Genomic DNA, 18983 nt, shown 5'->3' on the forward strand with positions numbered 1-18983 from the left:
GTGGGAGGGGTCCCAGGCACCCTCAGGGCACAGGAGGCAGTGCTGGCTCCAACCTCAGTCCAAGGAGCTGTGGAAGCCTCAAAGGCCCTTGGCAGAAGTGAGGCCTCATTTCTCACCTCAAAGGCAGGGATTTAAGTTTTCTCTTGTCTGAGTGGCAGAACTATAAGTTGTCAGAGGGCAGGTAGTGGCTCTTTGGTTTTTCTGCAATACCACAGGGCTAGCTTACCTTAGGCCATAAGTATTATTTGTTAAGATGCATGAATACAAGAATGTCTTATAAGCTCTAGGCTCAATTTTCAACTCCCACAGATGTGCAATGAAAACAATTTTCCAGACTACTTTTTTTCCCTCTTATTTTGAAAGCAATACACCTATTTTTTCCATCGAACATTAAGACAACAGAGATACGCAACATAGAAGAAAAAAAATCACCTGTTATTCTACTATAAACAGTCTGGAATTTATCCTAAATCTCAAAATACATATGTGTTAAAAAAAAAAGGTCATATTGTAAACATTGTTTTGACCTGCTTTATTTCATTCAGTGTGAAATTGTAAATACCTTTTTATATCATATTAAATATTTTTTCTATAACAAAATTCTAAGTGGTTACAGTGTTTTATTATAGGTTTTTATGCTCTATGGATGGTTGTTTTTTTTAACAAGGCACATATTTTTGTTCATTTTGATTATTTCTAAATTTTTGATATTATCAAGTTTCCTCTTTTGCATTATTCAAATCATCCTTCTTTTTAAGATGGAGTCTTGCAGTGTTGCCCAGGCTGGAGTGCAGTGGCACGATCTCTGCCCACTGCAAGCTCCGCCTCCCAGGTTCACGCCATTCTCCTGCCTCAACCTTCCCAGTAGCTGGGACTACAGGCGCCCACCACCAGGCCTGGCTAAGTTTTTGTATTTTTAGTGGAGATGGGGTTTCACTGTGTTAGCCAGGATGGTCTTGATCTCCTGATCTCATGATCCGCCTGCCTCGGCCTCCCAAAGTGCTGGGATTACAGGTATGAGCCACTGTACCCGGCCCAGATCATCCCATTTTTAGCATAGTCAGTGTCTTAGTCTGTTTTGTGTTGCTATAACGGAATACCAAAGCCTAAGTAATTTATAAAGAAAAGATTTTTTTGTTCTTACTGTTCTGGAGGCTGGGAAATCCAAGGTTGGGGGACTGCATCTTGTGAGGACCTTCTTGCTGCATCATTCTATGAGGGGAGGAGGAAGGGGAAGAGAGCAGAAAGGAGTAAGAGAGAAAGTGGGGCAGACTCATCCCTTTTATCAGAAACCTGCTCCCTCAATAACTAACTCCCATGATAACACCATTAATCCATTAATGAGGACAGACACCAATAACCCTAAAATATCCATTCTCTTAACACTGTTACATTGGAAATTAAGTTACCAACACTTGAACTCTGGGGGACACATTCAGACCATAGCAGTCAGTTATAAAAGCGTGATTTATGATTTTTCCTGGTTTCATAAGCATAAGATGTGACATATTTTAATAGCTGACAATTCTACAGGGCCTGGTCTGACTTCCTAGCCTGGATCAGCCTTTTTAGAACTTTGTAGATTTTCAAAGACCACCAGTGCTGCAAGCCAGGGCAATCTAGAATGTTCTGGAAGCAAAGGAAGTGGATATGGCTTCAGCCATAAGAATCAAAAAAGATATGGTACTTAAAGAAAAGGATTATTCCGTTCAAATCTTCCTAAAACATTCACAAAACAAATGTGTGTCAAGTTATAATAATGGGTGATGGTACCTCTGATTGGTGTTAAGTATGTTATGTGAGGATACCAATTTCAAAGTATATTAAAATGTAAAACTTGAAAATGGTGGAGTCATCCTAAGTATTATTTCATAAAATACAAGTAGAGAAGAAAAAGAGGATTTGAGCTATAAAGATATGAGAGAAAAACATTCAAAATTATGTGACCTCACACAAGTAACCCTTTCAAGTGACTGGGCACTTTTCAAGTGGAAGCTTTCCTCCCTGCCTTGAAAACAAGGATGTGTGACTGGTGTCCATTTGTCTGTCTGTCTGTCTGTCAGTCTGGAGACCACACAGGTCACAGGAAGGCTGGAAGATGATGCAAAACACTTTGATCATTTGTTCTTTGCATTTGTGCTGCCATTCAGCACTTGCATACACTGTACTGAGACTTCTATTGATACGACTCCTCCAGTCAATGTATTTCTTGGAGGACACCTTACTCACTTGTTCTGAACTTCAGTATCTTGGGTCTCTGAGTGGCTCTGTAGGGCAGTAACGGTGGGAGGGTAGAGTTCACAAACTATGTTCAATATATGGAAAGGACTGATTACCTACAGTAAAGTGACTTGGACTAGTAAAATGTCAGGTTTCTTTGCTTTGGGTAGATTTATAACAACTCAATTTGGGAATACATACTATCTGGAATAGATTGCTCTGATTGGCATTTTCTAGGTCCTTGATTTATAAATGAAAGGGAGAACTGATTGTTCAATCAGTACAGTCTATTTTTCGTAATTATGTAGGAAATCATATATTTGTAATAAAAGGAGTGTTTGATGGAACGAGCTCAGGAAGAAGAGTGTAATGTTCAACTATAGTTCTCTTTACTCCCCAGATGCCATTGGGGTAAAAGTTACCCAAAGAAGAGAAGATTCTGTTGACCCTGAAGTTGAAGTATGGTGGGGATTTTCTAGAAAAATCCATTCAAGTCTTTTTCTCTCCCAGATCATGAAGAAAAAAGGGAGCATCTATTGAATGTAAGGTGGAGCCAAAGGCATCTATTGATGACTGAAGAAGAGGCATGAATATGACAAAAACAGGAACTTAGGCCAAAAAAGATGATTCATAGATGATTCAACCTGGAGGCCCCACCTTATTTTATTAGTGAAAAAAGATGTGGTGGAGAGTGTATGGGGCGAGAAAAGAAATTAAAACACCATGATCCTTTTAATACAGTCCAAGATTTACTCTGCAAAATCCAGTCATATTTTTGACAGTAAATTCATAGCTCCTCTGTCCCCAGTAACAGAACGATGATCTTTATGGGGCCGGTGTGAGGAAGCTGGCGGGCACGGCCCCCGCCATATTAAACTGTCTCAGTGAAGAGGCAATTTGTTTGATATTAAGAGTTATAAAAATATCAGCACAGAGTGGTTATGCCAGGGATATTGCACAAGCCAATCTGAATTTTAATGTAGTGTGAGCAATAAGCACCGCATTCCCTGAGCTCCTGCCACACTCCCTCTGCAAATATTTGAAGAGAAAAAGACAGAGTTTTTGAGTGTCTTACTCTTTGCCACTTGTGCTACATGCGGGCTTGCTCCTCACCAGATGTGTGGGAGCTGGCAGGGGTTTCCAGGTGCCTGGAAGGGGGGTTCTCAGGAAGCCCCACACAGGAGATCCAATGGCGTCCCTGGCATCGTGCGCAGAGAGAATGGGGTCGGCTTGCTAGCACCTCTGTTCATGCCCCTCAGTCACACAAGCAGTCATCCAGCAGCCAGGACTCAGCTCCTCCTCCCAGTGTCTCCTGATTTTCATCCCAAGTATTCTTTAGTGTCTTAGTCCAATGAATGCCATTCACCAAGCATTCCACTCCCCTCCCTATCCTCTAAGTCCACCATAAAATGCCCTTCTTATCTTCTTACTGTGCCCCCATCACACCCTGTCACTTTAGCCCATAGGTGTACACTGTGACCTCTCCCCTCAGGCCCCTTCCGTCAGTTTTCTCATTATTTCCCTTTACCGCCATTCCTCTCCCTTCACCTCCCAGTCACCTCTTCCCAGCCTCTTCTCCCATAAATATCCATTTAACCTTACAGATAGATCTTTCTGAAACATGCTCACCAATTGATTTCGCTTCCACAGGGTGCCTACTCTGTGTCAGGCATTGGGCTAATGGCTGAAGGAGACATAAACATGAACAAGACCTGGTGGTCTCTGCTCTTCAGGGACTCACAGTCCAGTTGGGAGGGGAAGTGGGGGTGCCAGAAGTGGTGGGGTTGCCAGACAAGGATTCTGGTCATTTTTACTCTGAGGGCAGAGAAATATTAGATCCCCAGGAGAGGTCCAAACACAGGCAGTAAAGGGCCTAAGAAGGAGAGATGTGTCTGAAGAGGGGAAATAGAGAACCTGTCACGGTGGCTACTGGCTATGCCTTCAAGAAGGGGTACAGTTGGCAGGTGGCAGTTGGGGAACTGGGCAGAGAAGAGTCTATCTTAGGCAGAGCAGAGAAATGCTCTGCGGGGGAAATTCATGGGGAATTGTTAAGAAATAGTGAGTCATCCAGCTTGTCTGACAGGGCTCAGAGAAGTTCAGGGACATGCCCAAGCTAATGAAAAGGTGAGTCCGATATAGCACGCGGTTTGTCTGAATCCCAGTTCAGAATGCTCTTCGTTACACCACAGCAGTAATTCTCAAGGTGTAAGCCTGACACTCCTGGACTCCTTGAGATCCTTTCAGGGTGTCTGGGAGGTCAATGCTGTTTCAAGATCATTTGCCTTTCCTTTCTTATTTACCTACAGGTGTACAATGGGGCTTTTCACTGTGCATTTGGAGGATCTTTGTAACTCAGTGAACCAACATTTTCCAAGTGACCAGTGAACAGTGCATGATGTTACAAATCATGCATTGGTGAATCATCTGCTCAAGGCCTCTCTCTCTGTCTCTCTCTCTCCTGGCTCTTGCTCTCATTCTACCCACCTCCATCACAGCAGGCATATCCTTGAATCCTTTCATCTGGAAGTTTCCTTCCTTCCCCTTTCACCCAACTTCGTTTCTGTAGCACCTTCCACTGCAGTCCCTCACTCCCTTCCTTCCCAGATTCCAGATCTAGGCTACTTACATTTCTCAAGCCAGCCTCCATTTCTCCATCTTCTGTTATCCCTCAAACTCCCTCTCTAATTCATCATTCTTTCACAGGCATGGTCTCCGTTTCTTCTAGAGTTTTTGGAGGCTATCTATGCTTCTCAACTTTGGCCACCGGGTTCTCAAAAGTTCTTATTTGCTGCTGCAATGATAGATAAGTGTTCATGTTTGTGAACCATGCTCATCACTTTTGAAGTTGTGAGAGACTCTTCTGAACCTCCCAGCCCAACCTTGGGTCCAACTTCATGCAAAGGAGGAGGGGTGTCCTGGCTGTGATGGAGGGAGCACGGGCTTGGAGACAGGCACACCTGGTGCAGAGCCAGCTTTGGCCCAGTCTAACAATGTTTGTTTAACCAAGTCACTCCATCTCTCTGAGCATTAGGCCCTGATTTTATTGAGTAAAGATAATACTCGCCCTGCAAAGTTCTTATGAAAATTCAATCAGAATTTACACATATGGCAGAGAGTAAGTGCTCATGTAGATTCACTATTATTATCAGAAAGAGACATGATGGCAATCAGTGAATGCGAGTGTGTATTACAAGGCAGTTAATTATTTGTCTTGATTATTACAAATTAAACTATAACCTAAATCACTAGTTCTCCAACTTTCACACACAGCAGAGTCACTTGGGCAGCTTGTTGAATATAAGGAGGTCCCAGAATTTCTGATTCAGTAGTTTATGAGTAGAGTCTTCACATCTGTAATTTTAATGAACTGATGTACACCAAACACTGGCCCATATATTTCCTGAATTTTCTGGAATCTTAAATTTTCCCACTATTTAATGAGATTATTCAGTTCTTAAAAACCTACACAGCTTGTGTTTGATGATGTTTATTAATATCTCACAGGTTTTCATTCATTCTTTCATTCATTCACTCACATGGATTCTTTGTATTGAACTACTGGTTGTAATATCTCACCAAGCTGTCCTCTGCATAACCTACTAGCCCCTGCCTCCCACCCCTCCTGTCTTTCACAGAGCATGGTGTGCAGTGGAGCCAAGAGACTTTGGGCACTTTCTTTAATATTATCAAACCTCTATTTCTTTGCTTTTGCAGTGAGGACAGCACAATCTCATGGGGACATTGTGAGAATCATCCAGGCTAATGTGTTTGAGGGCTTTCTGTGATGTGCCACCCAAATGCTACTTCTAACCATTTTCTTTTGTGGAAAGCCCAGGTGCTTATTCATGTAAAAGAGGGATTGGACTTGCCAGTCTCTGAGGCTTCCAGTATTTTTGTACTTACTCAAACCGTCCATCACTCCAAAGACAGAGCTGGCTCAGAACAGGCTGAGTGGACACCAAAGTCTGGCCTTTCCTCCCCTTCCCATTCAATCCTGACCAAGCAGAACCTGTGCTGTCTATACTCAGCTTTTGCAAATATGCTTAATGCTTTGCAAGCCTGTTGTCTTTTTCTTTCTTCCTACATAATTGTTTGGACTTGCTTATGTACCTTGAGTGGAGGATTCTTTATGTAATCTAAATGCTTCTTCACCTCACTACCTTGGGTACAATGAGGTCACAGGGAACTGTGTGCTTGGCTCCTGGGACTGGAGAGGTGTGGCTAGGAACTTGAGGCTACTACCCTCTGCTATCCTCCCGTGGCTCCTCCTAGCCATCTCAGGTGGTACGCCAGGGTTGCCATGTTGCTTTCATGAATCTCTTTGCTGTGCCTCTTGCTTCTTGTCTGTGTCCCCATCATCACTCTGCTCAGGCTGCCCCTGGAAGGGTGGCCACCACCACTTTCTCTGGACAACTATTAGCTGAACATCTACAGAATGGGAAGGGAAAGGCTTCTCTCTTCCTTTGTGACTCCTTTACAGGGATGCCCGAGCTCCAAGATGTTCCAGCTCTTTTCACTTTGCATACACACGACCTTTCCTCTGCAAGGAGGCTCAAGCAGTGTTGGCCTCATTCTATGCAGAAACATTTCCATTTACTCCTCAGGTCCTGTTTCCAGATTGGTTCATAATGGTGGCTTCTTTTCCTCAGGATCTGTCTCCTGAAGTTCCTCACTGCAATTTGGCTTTCTGGAAGGCATTGCCAATGTCATCAGACATGTCTGTATATGTCCAAATCCCAAATCGTTTGTTTGCTTGTTTGTTTTTTGGAAGCTTCCCAGCCCTGCATAAATCAGTTGGCACAAATAGACTGAGGAGTGTGGGGTGCAGGGAGTCCAAAAGCTTCTCCGGAACATAGAGTTATACCCAGAAAGCACGCTAAGGTGGGCAAAATCCTCTCTGTCATTCTTCATGTGAGAAGCACCTATAGGTAGGATTAGGTAATTAGAGTTTTCAATGAAGGTGGATGGTGAAGAAAATGGCCTGCCCTGCCTATGTGAAGAGTTATTGTTTCTTTCTTTGTCATTTATTTATTTGGGAAATAGCACCATAGGGTCAGCATTGAAGAGAGCAGGAAGCTTTGAAGTATTTTTAGAAGAGTGATGAAGGAGAAGCCAGGGAGCACAGAATCAGGAGAAGGCAGTAGGTGGATGAGGCCAGGACCCTCTCCCTCCTGCAGGCAGGCTGTGGAGCTCAGCAGTGAGCTCCTGTCATGGGTGCTGCCCCAGCTGTTGTGTGGAAGCCACTCAGAGAACGGTTAAGGCCCAGAATCAGGAGAAAGGGAAAAGGAGTGAGGGTGTAAAGGTAGTGGAGGGGGTAAAGTTTCTAGATTGGTTTTGGGAATGCAATAAACTTGATGAATTGAGAAGGGCCTCCAGTCTGTCCTCAGAATTACTGCATTAATTGCAAAGGTACGATAGACACAGAGGATCCTTCTCCTCAAGGAAAAGGAGATGTGGGATCCTTTACTCATCCCTCATCCCACACTCACTGAGTGCTCTCTGTGACATTCACTCTCAAGCCCTTCTCTGTCAGGGGACTGGCGGGACCTGCACATGACTTGTGTTGGTGCAAAGTAGGAAGGAAGACTGCCCACTGGTGCTTCCAGTGCAGAGTCCAAGCCTGGATCAGGAACTGCTGTGAGAAAAGAGAGTACAGAGACTGGGAGACCTTGCTGAGAAAGAACAGACAGGACTCAAAAGAGGGAGTGAACGCCAAGCAAAGAGAAAAATGAAGAGAAATGACTGCCTGGTCCTAAGGCTAATTGTGCTGCCAGCAATAACTGGGAAGTTGGGAATGGGCTCTGGCTTGGAAGGAAAGATAACAAGCTCTGCTTTGGACAAGTTTTGTTGCAGGGGTTGGGAGGCCAACCAAATAGAGATCTTTCAGAGACAATAAGAAATATGAGATATGAGAAGGACAAGGGGTCAGGGTTTGAGAGTAGGCCAAGCAGCAGTCAGATAATGAGAGCAATGCCGGGTTGGTGAGATAATTCGTTTGTCTACTTAAGAAATATTCATTGAGTGCCTACTGTGTGCCAAGCATGGCTCTGAGCCCTGGGGATACTGCAGTGAATCAGACAGGGAAGGTATCTCGAATGATTTGTACGGAGGAAGAGAATAAGTGCTGTCAAGTCATGAATGGGGCTGGGGGAAGGAGAGAGTATCAGTGTGGGAGGTCAGCCCAGGATGCAGGAGGCCAGGAGAGGAATAATAGCATGATGGATCAGCTGGGGCCTGAGCAGACCTACATATAACAGGAAATCCAAACAGTGGCAGCCTAAACAAAGCACAGGTCTTTAGGGATTTCACAAAGCAAGATATATGAAGGTGACCATCCAGCTCTGGTTCAGGAATGCCATCAAGTAGAGGACCAGGCAATCTGCTCTCCAGAGCTGCATAGGCAACTGCCTGCATCGTGTGATCAGAGAGTCAACCATGGTCCCCCTGCCCCCAGATTTAGAACCTTGCATTTCTTCCTTCTCTGATTTGAGGCTGCGGTTTTCCAACTGTACTCTGTGGTGCCCTAAGGAACTGTGGCGATATCTCAGGGGTAGCCACGTGGACTAAAAGGCCAGCCAAGGAGGTTGGTCCTCAAGCACAGTTGGTCAGATTTTAAACAGAGCCTTTATCATAGTTATATTACATATGATTATATGCGTATATTAACCCCAATTGCTCTTTCTCAGAAGAGTCCCTAAAATGAATGTTTCCTACAGGAACAGATTGCCTGAATAGCTTTCTAGAGTGAGCAGGGGCTCATTTGTGAAGACTACCCACTGCTGCCACAGGTGTAGCCTACGAAGGCACTGGATAATGTGTACAATGTGTGTGTATGCATGCGCATGTGTGTGCATGTGCTGCGTATGCACTCATCTGTGTATCTTTCAGTGCCATGTACCCTTCCTCCCATCAGTGACCTGAGCCCTTCTCTCCCTAACTATCTCTGCATCCTACCCCCGAAACATCCCTTATCCATTCCAAATCTGGGGTCTTCTTTCCAATTCTTGTCCTAAAGCACAGTACCATGTTGTAAATTTATTTTAGAACTTGTAACTCTGGGGCATTTGAGGTGGGGAGAGAGGAGGAGAAACAGGCAGGGAGAAAGGTAGTCTAGAGAAGAGGCACAGGATGCTAAGTCATGCTTACTTCCAGGGAGGAAGCCTGGGCTGGTGGAATTTCAGCTGTGAGACCATGCATAGTCCAGTCTCCATGTCAGCGCCATCACTCTCCTAGACTTGGGAAGGGACCTCACATTTGGTAAGAGTAAACTGTGTGCCTGACATTGTCCTACGGGCTCTCCTATAATCATTTACTCTTCATACCAACCCTGTAAGACAGGCAATTTTGCTCTCATTTTATAAATGAGGAAAACTTGCTTCATTTGTATTTGAAGGCTGCTGTGAAGGCCAAGAGAAAATATGTGGAAGAAAAATTTAAAACAGGGGAGGTGTTGTCCAAGTGCATGGGTTGATATCCCTGGCTAATTTTCCACTTGACCCATAGGCCAATTTAGTACCAAAGAAAATTCATCTACCCTCTTTCTGTCCCTAGCCTACTGATGACAAAAATGGAGCATGGAAGGAGAAGGTCCAGGAAGATACTGTATTTCAAGGGAATAAGATAAAAGTCCTGCCACAAAAGCCTCCAGAGAAGCAGGTAGAAAAATAGCCAGTCTTGTGGGTGAACTGAGGGTGCGTGATATAAGCTCTGGCTGGTGACTTTATCTCTCCAAGCCTTAGTTTCTTTATCTGTATAGTGGGATCAATAATAGGACCTGCCTCATCGGGTTGTCGTGAGGAGTAAGTGAATGCACATAAAGAAACTGGGAGTGTCTGCCATGGCGACGGCTTAGTAGCTGTTAGATTGAGTTATTATGGTTTACAGATGAGGAAACTGAGGGACACTTTCCCTAAATGCCAAGCCAGGAGACTTCAGACTGATCTCTCTCTCCCACTCCTGCTCAGAGGCCGGCTCCCTGGAGCCCTTTCTGTTGTTTACACATGTGTGTGGGAAGAGCTGCTGGGGAGGGTGTGTGAACAAGGCTTTATGGCCTGAGGAGGGATTGGAGTCATGTTTCCCTGTGGGTCTCATTTCCCAATCTGGCAAGGCTTATTCAACTCCCCACTTTCCTCACTGCCCCTCCCTGCCATCCTCCCTGTCGCTCCCTTTGTGAAAGGCCTGTTTCGACTCCTGGCTAGAAGAGTAGCAGTTGGGAATCCCTTCCTATTCTAAATTTCTAATTTTATTATAGTCGTTTATAACTGTCTCAAGAGTCATCCTTAGGGACTATATTTCCCCTGTTTTGTCGCAGACTCAGACTAAGATTCTTAAAAGTCTCCTTAACTTTAAGTTTGTAAAAAGATCCATGGAACTGTTTTAAAGGAAGTTGAGTATGAATGAGGAAATGTGAAAGAAAGAGGGAGGGATGGAGAGAGAGAGAGAAGTTTCTACTCTGGTTGATGTAAGATCAAGACCCTATGGATTTGAGCCATCTGTGGATATCCCCAGGAGGGAGAGATGGCCCAGGATGGTGCAGGAAGTGTGGGGTAGGTGGGGTGTGTGACCGGGATCCTAGGTCTTCCAGTAGTTTGACCCTGCTACTTCCCACAGAACTGAAATGTGCGTGTCTCAGGAACTTTCTAATATGAAGAGTCTGAGTGGGAATCTCCAGCCATAGTGGCTTGAGAAGGCTCCAGGGAAAGGTAACCCATTTACTCACAGCAGCCATTAACGTTCAGACCCAGAGGAGTTTAGCAGATTAGCTCTAGATTTATAAGACCCAGGAAAGTGGATACCAGGCTGACCAGGAAGGGATGGGGCTGAGGGAAAAGGGGAGACCAAGCCTGCTGGACCAGATTTGGAGGCATCAGTGACCCAGTGACCTGGGGGAGAGGCAGATTTTGTAGGGTCTTCTGGGACCAGTCCGATTATCTTGGATGATGGGCCTGCTAATGGAGGTGGGCTGGCTTGTGGAAGACATGAGAAGGGAGACAGATCAGGATATTTTATTTAGGGAATTATGTTAAAGGGTGAAATCTAGAAGCCACAGTCTAAAATAATTTCTATTTAGTGGGGGAAAATCAAAGGATGCAGAAAAGAAAACAAGACAAGGAAATTCTGGCTGTGTCTAAATCCCAGAAACAGGTGCTCAGACCTAAAGAGCTGCTGCCAACCAGAGCTCTTGGTGGACTGACTGATGGCAAGGTGTCTGACTTCTTAGGGTCTCTTGAAATCCCTTTCTTTTGGTGCCACACAGAGGCTGTAAGGGGAGAGGTACTTGTTCTGACACCCTGAGGGTGGGCTTCGAGCTCTACCTCCCCTTCACCATCTCATCCTTGGGAGCACCCCATGCTTCCTGGACTCTCATGGGTAAAGCCAAGATTCCCAGGTGGGGCCTGTCATCTTTGAGGAATGCCTGCCCCACACACTGAGCCTAAACTTAGAGCACATGGCTGTAGGGTGTCATGGGTTGATCTAAGGTATGAGCATCTGCCGGGATTATTTTATTATCTCCCCTGGCCTGCATGATTCCTCTCTGTATTAAAACACACATAAAAGGGTAAAACAAAATAAAACAAAATGTGTTCTCAGTCTTGCATCTCACCAGTCTGTAGGTTCAGATAATGACATCCGAATCATAGCTTTGAGCCTTGCTACCTTTGAGCTCCCACCTGCTTTACAGTGTCTTACTGAGTTCACTCCTCCGAAACATTCTTGGACTACCCCTGGGGTAGTTGCTGCAGACTGTGCAGTCTGAGCTACCATTTGAGGCTGGCTTCTGTTACTTTGGCCTGTCACCTCTACTACTGAGCAAGAGTCTTTGTTTTTCCCAGGACTGCCACAATAAGGGGCTCTCTCTGCCATCCCAAATTGCTGCCAACTGGCTCAACCACTGATGTTCGTAGGAAGTGAGACCATTGTGTCCCCAGTGCTTCATTGAGGAAGATCTCAAAATAGGGTTGTCTGTACCTCAAAGGGTTACAATTTAGTGGGACAAAATTTAGTCAATTTACAAACACACAGACGTTTCTTCTCTGTGTGTCTTTAGGAGAGCTGAGTTGAGACGAGTTCCTAATGTTACTCAAATGCTGCACACAGAGCCACCATCACTCTAAGCCCCAGCCCTCCTGCTGTGTCTGGTTCACCTTGGCAGACTTTCTTACTTTTGGTGACTTATCTCACAGGGTTCATATTATTCCTTTCTGCAAATGGACTTCCATAAGGAAACACCAAATAGCTCACCAGACATGTCTGTTTATGTGCAAACTCCTACAGAATCAGTTTAAGATTTTTTTTTTTAGTGGTATCTCATTTCTGCTGTAATCAAGGGATCACATAGATTTTTGAGACAAAGGTATTTTCCAGCTCCGTCTAGCAGAGTGTTCCAAAGGCTCCCTTCTGGCCCAGTTGGGACACCTAGTTACTCCAATTAGCAGCAATACCTAGGCAGAACTTTCCTGAGGACCAAATCTGCCAACACATCCACTACCACCACGAAGCCCAGGACCACCTTCCCACTCCACTGTGGCTGAAGAAACCACACTCCTGGGGCACGACATGCTCCCAAATCCCTGCACCAAATTATCTCATCTTGCAAGCCCTCCACTATTTTAGGAAATCGATACTGTCCTCTGTCTTATGCAACAGGGCACACTAGGGACCCAGAAGTGAGAGAACATTTACTTTAATTAGCATGGACTATAATGCAGAGAACCTGTAGCCATGAATCAAGTGTATCCAGACCAGAGTGGATGTGTCTGAGAGAAGGCAAAGGTCTCCTTTTTCAAACTCCTGAAGCTTCACGAGGTGTCTTTTCTTGGTCACTTATTATCTATGGGCCAGGTGAATGTGCCTTATTGGATCCTTGTCATAACAACTCCACTGCCCCTAATATCTTCTCCCTTTTCTTTCCTTCTTTTCTTTTCTCTATCCCTTCCTCCCTTTCCTTCTGTACCTTCCCTCTCTCCTTCCTTCTTCCTATACACCTCACATGCTGCTGGATACTAGAGGGATGAGGGATGGGTAAGACATTGTCCTTGCCCTTGAAGGGCAAGCACATCATACGATGGCGAAGGCAGATGTGTACACAATTAACTATAATAAAATATGTTGAGCAATATAATGGAGATCTGCCCAAAGTGCCCTGGGAACATGGAGGAGGGAGCAAAGAAGCTGCCTTAGAGGTCATCAGGAAAAGCTCCACTGAGAAGGTGATTTCTGAGCTGCCTTTTGAAGACAAAATAAGAATGTCCAGGTATGCAAAAATGGGAAGGGCTTTCCAGGGAGGGAAACTGTGAAAACAGCACAATGGCATATAGTCAGATTTGGCCGGATAGAGCAAGGAATGCAGGAACATTTGAACAGGTAACTCAGGATCAATATGGGATGGGATCTGAGTGTCATGCTTAGGAACTGGCATTTTGTTCAGTATATGATGGAGAGCCACACACAGAATTTTTCTTTGGGCAACACTTCTTGACTGGCAAGGCTCACACAGCAATACTCAAGGTGGGCAGTGAAATTTGTGTGTAATTGTGTTTAATCAATCAGCAGATCGAGTTGGCCAGTGTTTGCAAGGTTCTGTGTTAGCTACAGTGAGACTGCAAATGATGCATTATGATTCATATACTATAGGAGATCAGATTCATCCTCGCTTAGAAAAAGTTAAGGGTAGGAAGGGGGAGTACAGTACAAGATTGTGTGGTTCAAGGGCTGAGCAAAGACAGGAGAGAGCAGAGGAGTCTGAGTAGGTCTCCTGGAGGAGGGGGTCTGAAGGATCAGCAAGAGGCCATTCTTCATAGGGAAGCCACATGGGCAAAGACTTGCATAGAGTGTGTGTGGACACTGAGGAATCTGGCCTGCCTGGACATACACTGGGATGCTGGGAAAAAAGAGGAATACAGAGGGATGGTTAGATGAAGGAAGGTCTTGAAGTGAGGTGCAGCATCACAGGACCTCTGCGTGGGGAGGAACTTTAAAATCCTTCTAAATAAACTGTACATGCCTCACCAGTCCTACATGTGGGTTTCTTCTGTAATATTCCTACACATGATCATCAATCTTTGCTGGGAAATATTTCAAGATGGGAAAGATAATTTCACCTTTAGATATCTCTGTTGGAAAGTCCTCTGGCGCCTAGCTCATGGTTTCTGGCATTCACTGATTTCAGATATCTCTCTCTGTGTCATCAGCATCTCTCCCTGTTTGCTGCAGAGCAGCTCTTCTGATTTTCTAAACAAGCTCGGCAACCCTTTAACTTCCCCTTTTCCAGGTTGGAAACTCAGTTTCTCCAACTGTTGTTCCACAGGTTCAGCTGGTGAAGGTGCTGCCTTTGATTTCTCCTTTGAAGTAGGATCTGCCCAGGGCTGCACAGTTCAGTGGGTGGTGACTAGCCTCTGTAAAATGACGCATTTTAAATGGTATTTTGTGAAAATGAGGTGGGGCTGAGAGTTCAGGATAGGCTGGGATGACTCAACTGCAGGAATGTCAAATTTGGGGAACCTTGACAGAAGTTTAGGCCTAAGACTTGGATCGGGGTGATGGGGGTCAGGGGATAAGTGGGAAAGATGAAAGCCAAAGGTCATTTCAAACTTTTAATAAAAGAAAAAGAGACAATGATGACTTCAAGTTTTCTAATCTGAAAGCCATGGCAATAGCATGAGCAGAAGTGGGGAGCTGACTCGGGAACGGTTCTGAATTTGCTGCTAGAGGAGGCTGTGGACATTCATGGTTAGATTGGAGACATGGGATTTGGATTCATGAAAAACAGGGAGCCTGTATAGGGACTGAAAATATACAGAGGAAAGAGCCATCAAGAAAGACTCCTTTAGGAAATCCTCAGCGTACAGACTGGAGGAGCTCAAGACCCCCACAAAGAAGATAGGGACTCACTGAGTTTTCCAGAGAGCAGCATCGTCAATGCCTAAGTAGAGGGTTTCCAAAAGGAGAGAGTAGTTAGTGAAAGCAAACGCTCAGGAGGATAAAGAAAATGAGGCCACTGAGTTTACCTAGGGGGAAGTCAGTTTCAGTAGACTCAAGGGGGCCAAAGCAACCCTGGTGGAGATTCAGAAGGGACTGTGTGTCTGGATTTCCCCGTCCCAACACCCCCATCACAGGAGAGCTACATTTCTCCTTCTCCCCTCAGCCCACTGGTCCCTCCCATTGTCTACCTTCCTGCCTTCACTCCCAATTCCTCAGTGCTGAGCCACCAGTTGGTGGTCTCCTTGGTGGCACGGCTGGGTCACTTTTCCCCAGGAGGGAAGCTGGGGTAGTCTCTCATCAGGGTGCAACTCCTCAGTGGAGGCCAGGCCCACCCAGGCTGGCCAGCCCACTGTGAGAGCAGTCTGCACTGACAATGCATTAGCCTGGCAGGTGCAGGAGAACCAAGGTGCTGCTCTGGCAATGACAGCCTCACAGGCCCCTGGGGTTGCAGCTGAACAAGGGAAATATATTTCACTTGACATCTGAATGCTATGGTTCCCAGGGGGCAGGGGGCAAGCTGGGAGAAGTTCCACCTCTCCCTCTCCCTGGCCAGCCCTTTCCCTACAGGGAAACCCCAACACCGTGGTGCATCCTATGAACTCTCTGTTTCTATCTCCCTCAGCACTGAGCAGTCTGCTCTCCCCTGGCCATCAGCTTCTTACTGCCCAGGAGCTCACTCTGGTTTACGCCAAGGGCAAATGTGTCTGCTAAAGTTAAGGGCGATTTCCAAGCTTCCTCGGCAGAGACCCCAGAATTCTAGTAATGAGGGAGACAGGTTATGCCAGGCCTGCTTCTCCCAGGATGCACTGGGAGCCTGGGAACCAGGAGGGAGGGAGGAGGCTCAGCTGAGGAGCTCAGGATTTAATTCTATGCATCATTAAGTAGTCCTCTGAAAGTAGTGTCCCCCTATACATCATCCATGCTTAGTAAACAGCACGCTGACATTACATTAGCGGCTGGAAATGAATTTTCTCTTTTATAGGGAAATTGAGAATCCGCCAAGAAGAAAGAAAGAAAGAAGAAAAAAAACCTCAAAACCAATTATCTAGGCATTTATGAGTTCCACCCTGGTCCCTCTCTCTCTCCTCTCTCACTCAGATGCAAAGAAGCATTTAATATTTAATATATTAAGAAAAGAAAGAAACTTTGATAGATTATGTGGAATCTGGCGTTAATTCTCTCTGCCCCTCCTTACTTCCTCATTCTCCCCTTCCGAAACCCCTTTGCCTGGTTCTAGCTGACATTTAAATGGATTAAGGTGTTCAGATTTCCTTAATAGCACTGACATTTTGGAAATATTTCTGGCTTTTTTTTCATCTTTCTCCTCTAAATAATAATAATAAATAAATACTGGAATGGATCTTCCCCCTCTCACTGGAAGGCGAGCTCCAGCCCTGAGGCGATTTACATTTTCCATTCTTACTTACAAGATTAAGGACAAAGAGAAGTCAAAGTCCTCCTTGGGAGATAGTGGGCTGAGTGTGGGAGTCAGGGTGCAGTTGGTCAGATGGAATTCTGCTGCTTGCTAACTTATTTTCCAGACCTGCAGGCCCTTCCCCGCTTCTTCAGGGTTTGGCATGGGGGAATCTGTCTGCCTGTCCCAGGTCCTGCACTGTGACTCTACCCCGACTCCGCGGCTCTTCCTTCTTGTCACAGGCACCGTCCTTCCTCTGTGTAATGTGGTCGGGCTCCTCTGCAGACTTGCCCTCACTTACCAGGCACATCAGCCTGGGAGTTCCCCTTCCCTTTAGAAATATGGCCCTGTAGTCTAATGAGGGACCCAGAGAAAAGGAGGTGCATTTGATTCTGTCTATTCACTTGTCTCCCTGGAATTTGAGTAGCCTTTCTTGCACTGAGCAGTGATGTGTTCCCATACCTAGATGCCAAGGCCCTTGAGTGGTCCATGTCTTTTTAATCTCCGTGTCCCAGCTCACAGCACAACACTTGGTACATAGTAGGTGCCTATAAATGTTTAAGGCAGGAAGGCAGGAAGGAAGGAAGGAAGGAAGGAAGGAAGGAAGGAAGGAAGGAAGGAAGGAAGGAAGGAAGGAAGGAAGGAAAAAGGAAAGGGAAAGAAGAGGAAAAGAAGACAGACCCCCTGCAGCTGGAAGTCTTCATTGGTTAGCTAACATTTTCAAATTCCTGATGATCTATGTGGTCTCCAAACAAAATTAATCAGCAGATGTACAAAGTAGCATGATGCCCAGCTCTATGCTGAGTCCTGCCCATGAGTTTCCCAAAATTTAATGCTTGTTGTTATTGTTGTTTGCAGAAATAACTGACAATGTGTATAGAGAACCCAGTGTTCCTGAGAGCACCTCCTTCTTCATGAATATCAACTACAAGGAGATGGAATCAGATGGCCTTGGAGAATAATCTCAGTGCTCTTATATAGTATGGGCTACTTGATCAATCAGGACTCAGTTTTCTGATATGGAAACCAGGGTTGATAACAATCCTGACCTGAGGACACTACCGTGACTATTACGAGGGTAACACACATTCACTGATTAAGAGGGTGACCACACCGTGAGTGGTCAACAAGTTGTACCTGCTTTATGTTGTAATGTTTGTTAGGCATTTAATCCAGTAGCTGAACAATAATGGTTTTCACTAACCAGGCTACACTGGTCAACATTTGAGAATATTCCCAAAAAGAAGAAGAAAAGTAATCATCAGAACCCATTATGAGTTCTAACCTGATCTCTTCCTCAAGTTCTGTTTTTACATTCAGATGCAAGGAAGCATTTGATGTATGACAAAGTAAAGCAACTTTGAGAGATTTTTGGAAGAGAAGTTTCCAGAAGTATCTGTTAGAAGAATTTCCACTGGCTTTTGGCCACTTTATCAGAATTAGTACAGGTTCAGTGCAGACAGTGGCCTGAGTTTTAACAGGCATGATTCGTTCTGATGCTCACACTTCTCTGCGGGTCAGTCTCCACCCGCTGCCTTTACCTCCTCGTGTTTCTGCACCTACCTCTGGCCTTGCCACCTTCCCACCGGCCTGCTCCTTTCAGTATGCAATGATGTGAGTGTTTTGTAGGGACAAATACCCCAATTTTAAAGAATCTGGATTGCCCCATTTCCACAAAGTTGACTTTTATTCTGTCTTCCAAAGATATCCCAGCCCAAACTTCATGAAACCACTTTCTCCCTTGGGCTGTGTGTGGCCTGCAAGAGTGTTATGTGCATCAGACTTGCTTGGTTTAGCAGGGGACTCAACAATACTTCAGGGCTTGGTTTAAATTGCTTTTTTATATCTTAGTCGTAATCAGCCTGGAGTCTACTTTGTATTTTTGCCCTTTCTTTTCATTTTGAGATCCCTACTCTGCTAATCTATTAATACTTGTGTTTTGAGTCATTGACTTTAGATTCACTGCTTTTCATGGTCTGCAACTTAGTGTCTGTTAGATTCAAAAGAAGTGTCCAGCATATGTGATTTGCCAAGCACTGTAAGAGGTGCAGGATTAACTGATGACTAAGACACATTTCCCTTCATCAAGCTTACGGCCTAGAAGGACCTAGAAGGACATCAAGCTTGCAAACCAGTAAACAGTGCCTACAATTAAAGAGCATTCAAAGGACTGAATTGGCATAGGTTGGGGAACAGCGGTCAAGGAAAAGACAGGAGGGAGTCAAGAAAGAAGAGGGCATTCTCCAGGCAGACTGGTGAGGGTGGGGTCAGTGGAGAGGTTGTGCAGAATGCAGAATTCACGTACTCACATTCCTCTTTTCATTTAATAAAGAAGGATTTAATTAGGCTTTTTTTTTTTTTTTTTTTT

At 45.1% G+C, this 18983-nt stretch overlaps 1 protein-coding gene across 1 annotated transcript in view; it reads left to right on the forward strand.

Moving 5' to 3' along the window:
• LOC105524311 overlaps positions 1 to 18983 on the forward strand; it is a 125361-nt gene that overhangs the window by 1289 nt on the left and 105089 nt on the right. Inside the window, exons 2-3 of the mRNA XM_011959505.1 lie at positions 2621 to 2679; positions 9772 to 9876. Coding sequence (XP_011814895.1) covers positions 2621 to 2679; positions 9772 to 9876 — 164 coding nt within the window. The remainder of the gene's footprint in view (positions 1 to 2620; positions 2680 to 9771; positions 9877 to 18983) is intronic.

The sequence above is a fragment of the Colobus angolensis genome, unplaced genomic scaffold (genome assembly GCF_000951035.1).
Source record: "Colobus angolensis palliatus isolate OR3802 unplaced genomic scaffold, Cang.pa_1.0 Scaffold498, whole genome shotgun sequence".
In the NCBI taxonomy this organism is placed as follows: Eukaryota; Metazoa; Chordata; class Mammalia; order Primates; family Cercopithecidae; genus Colobus; species Colobus angolensis.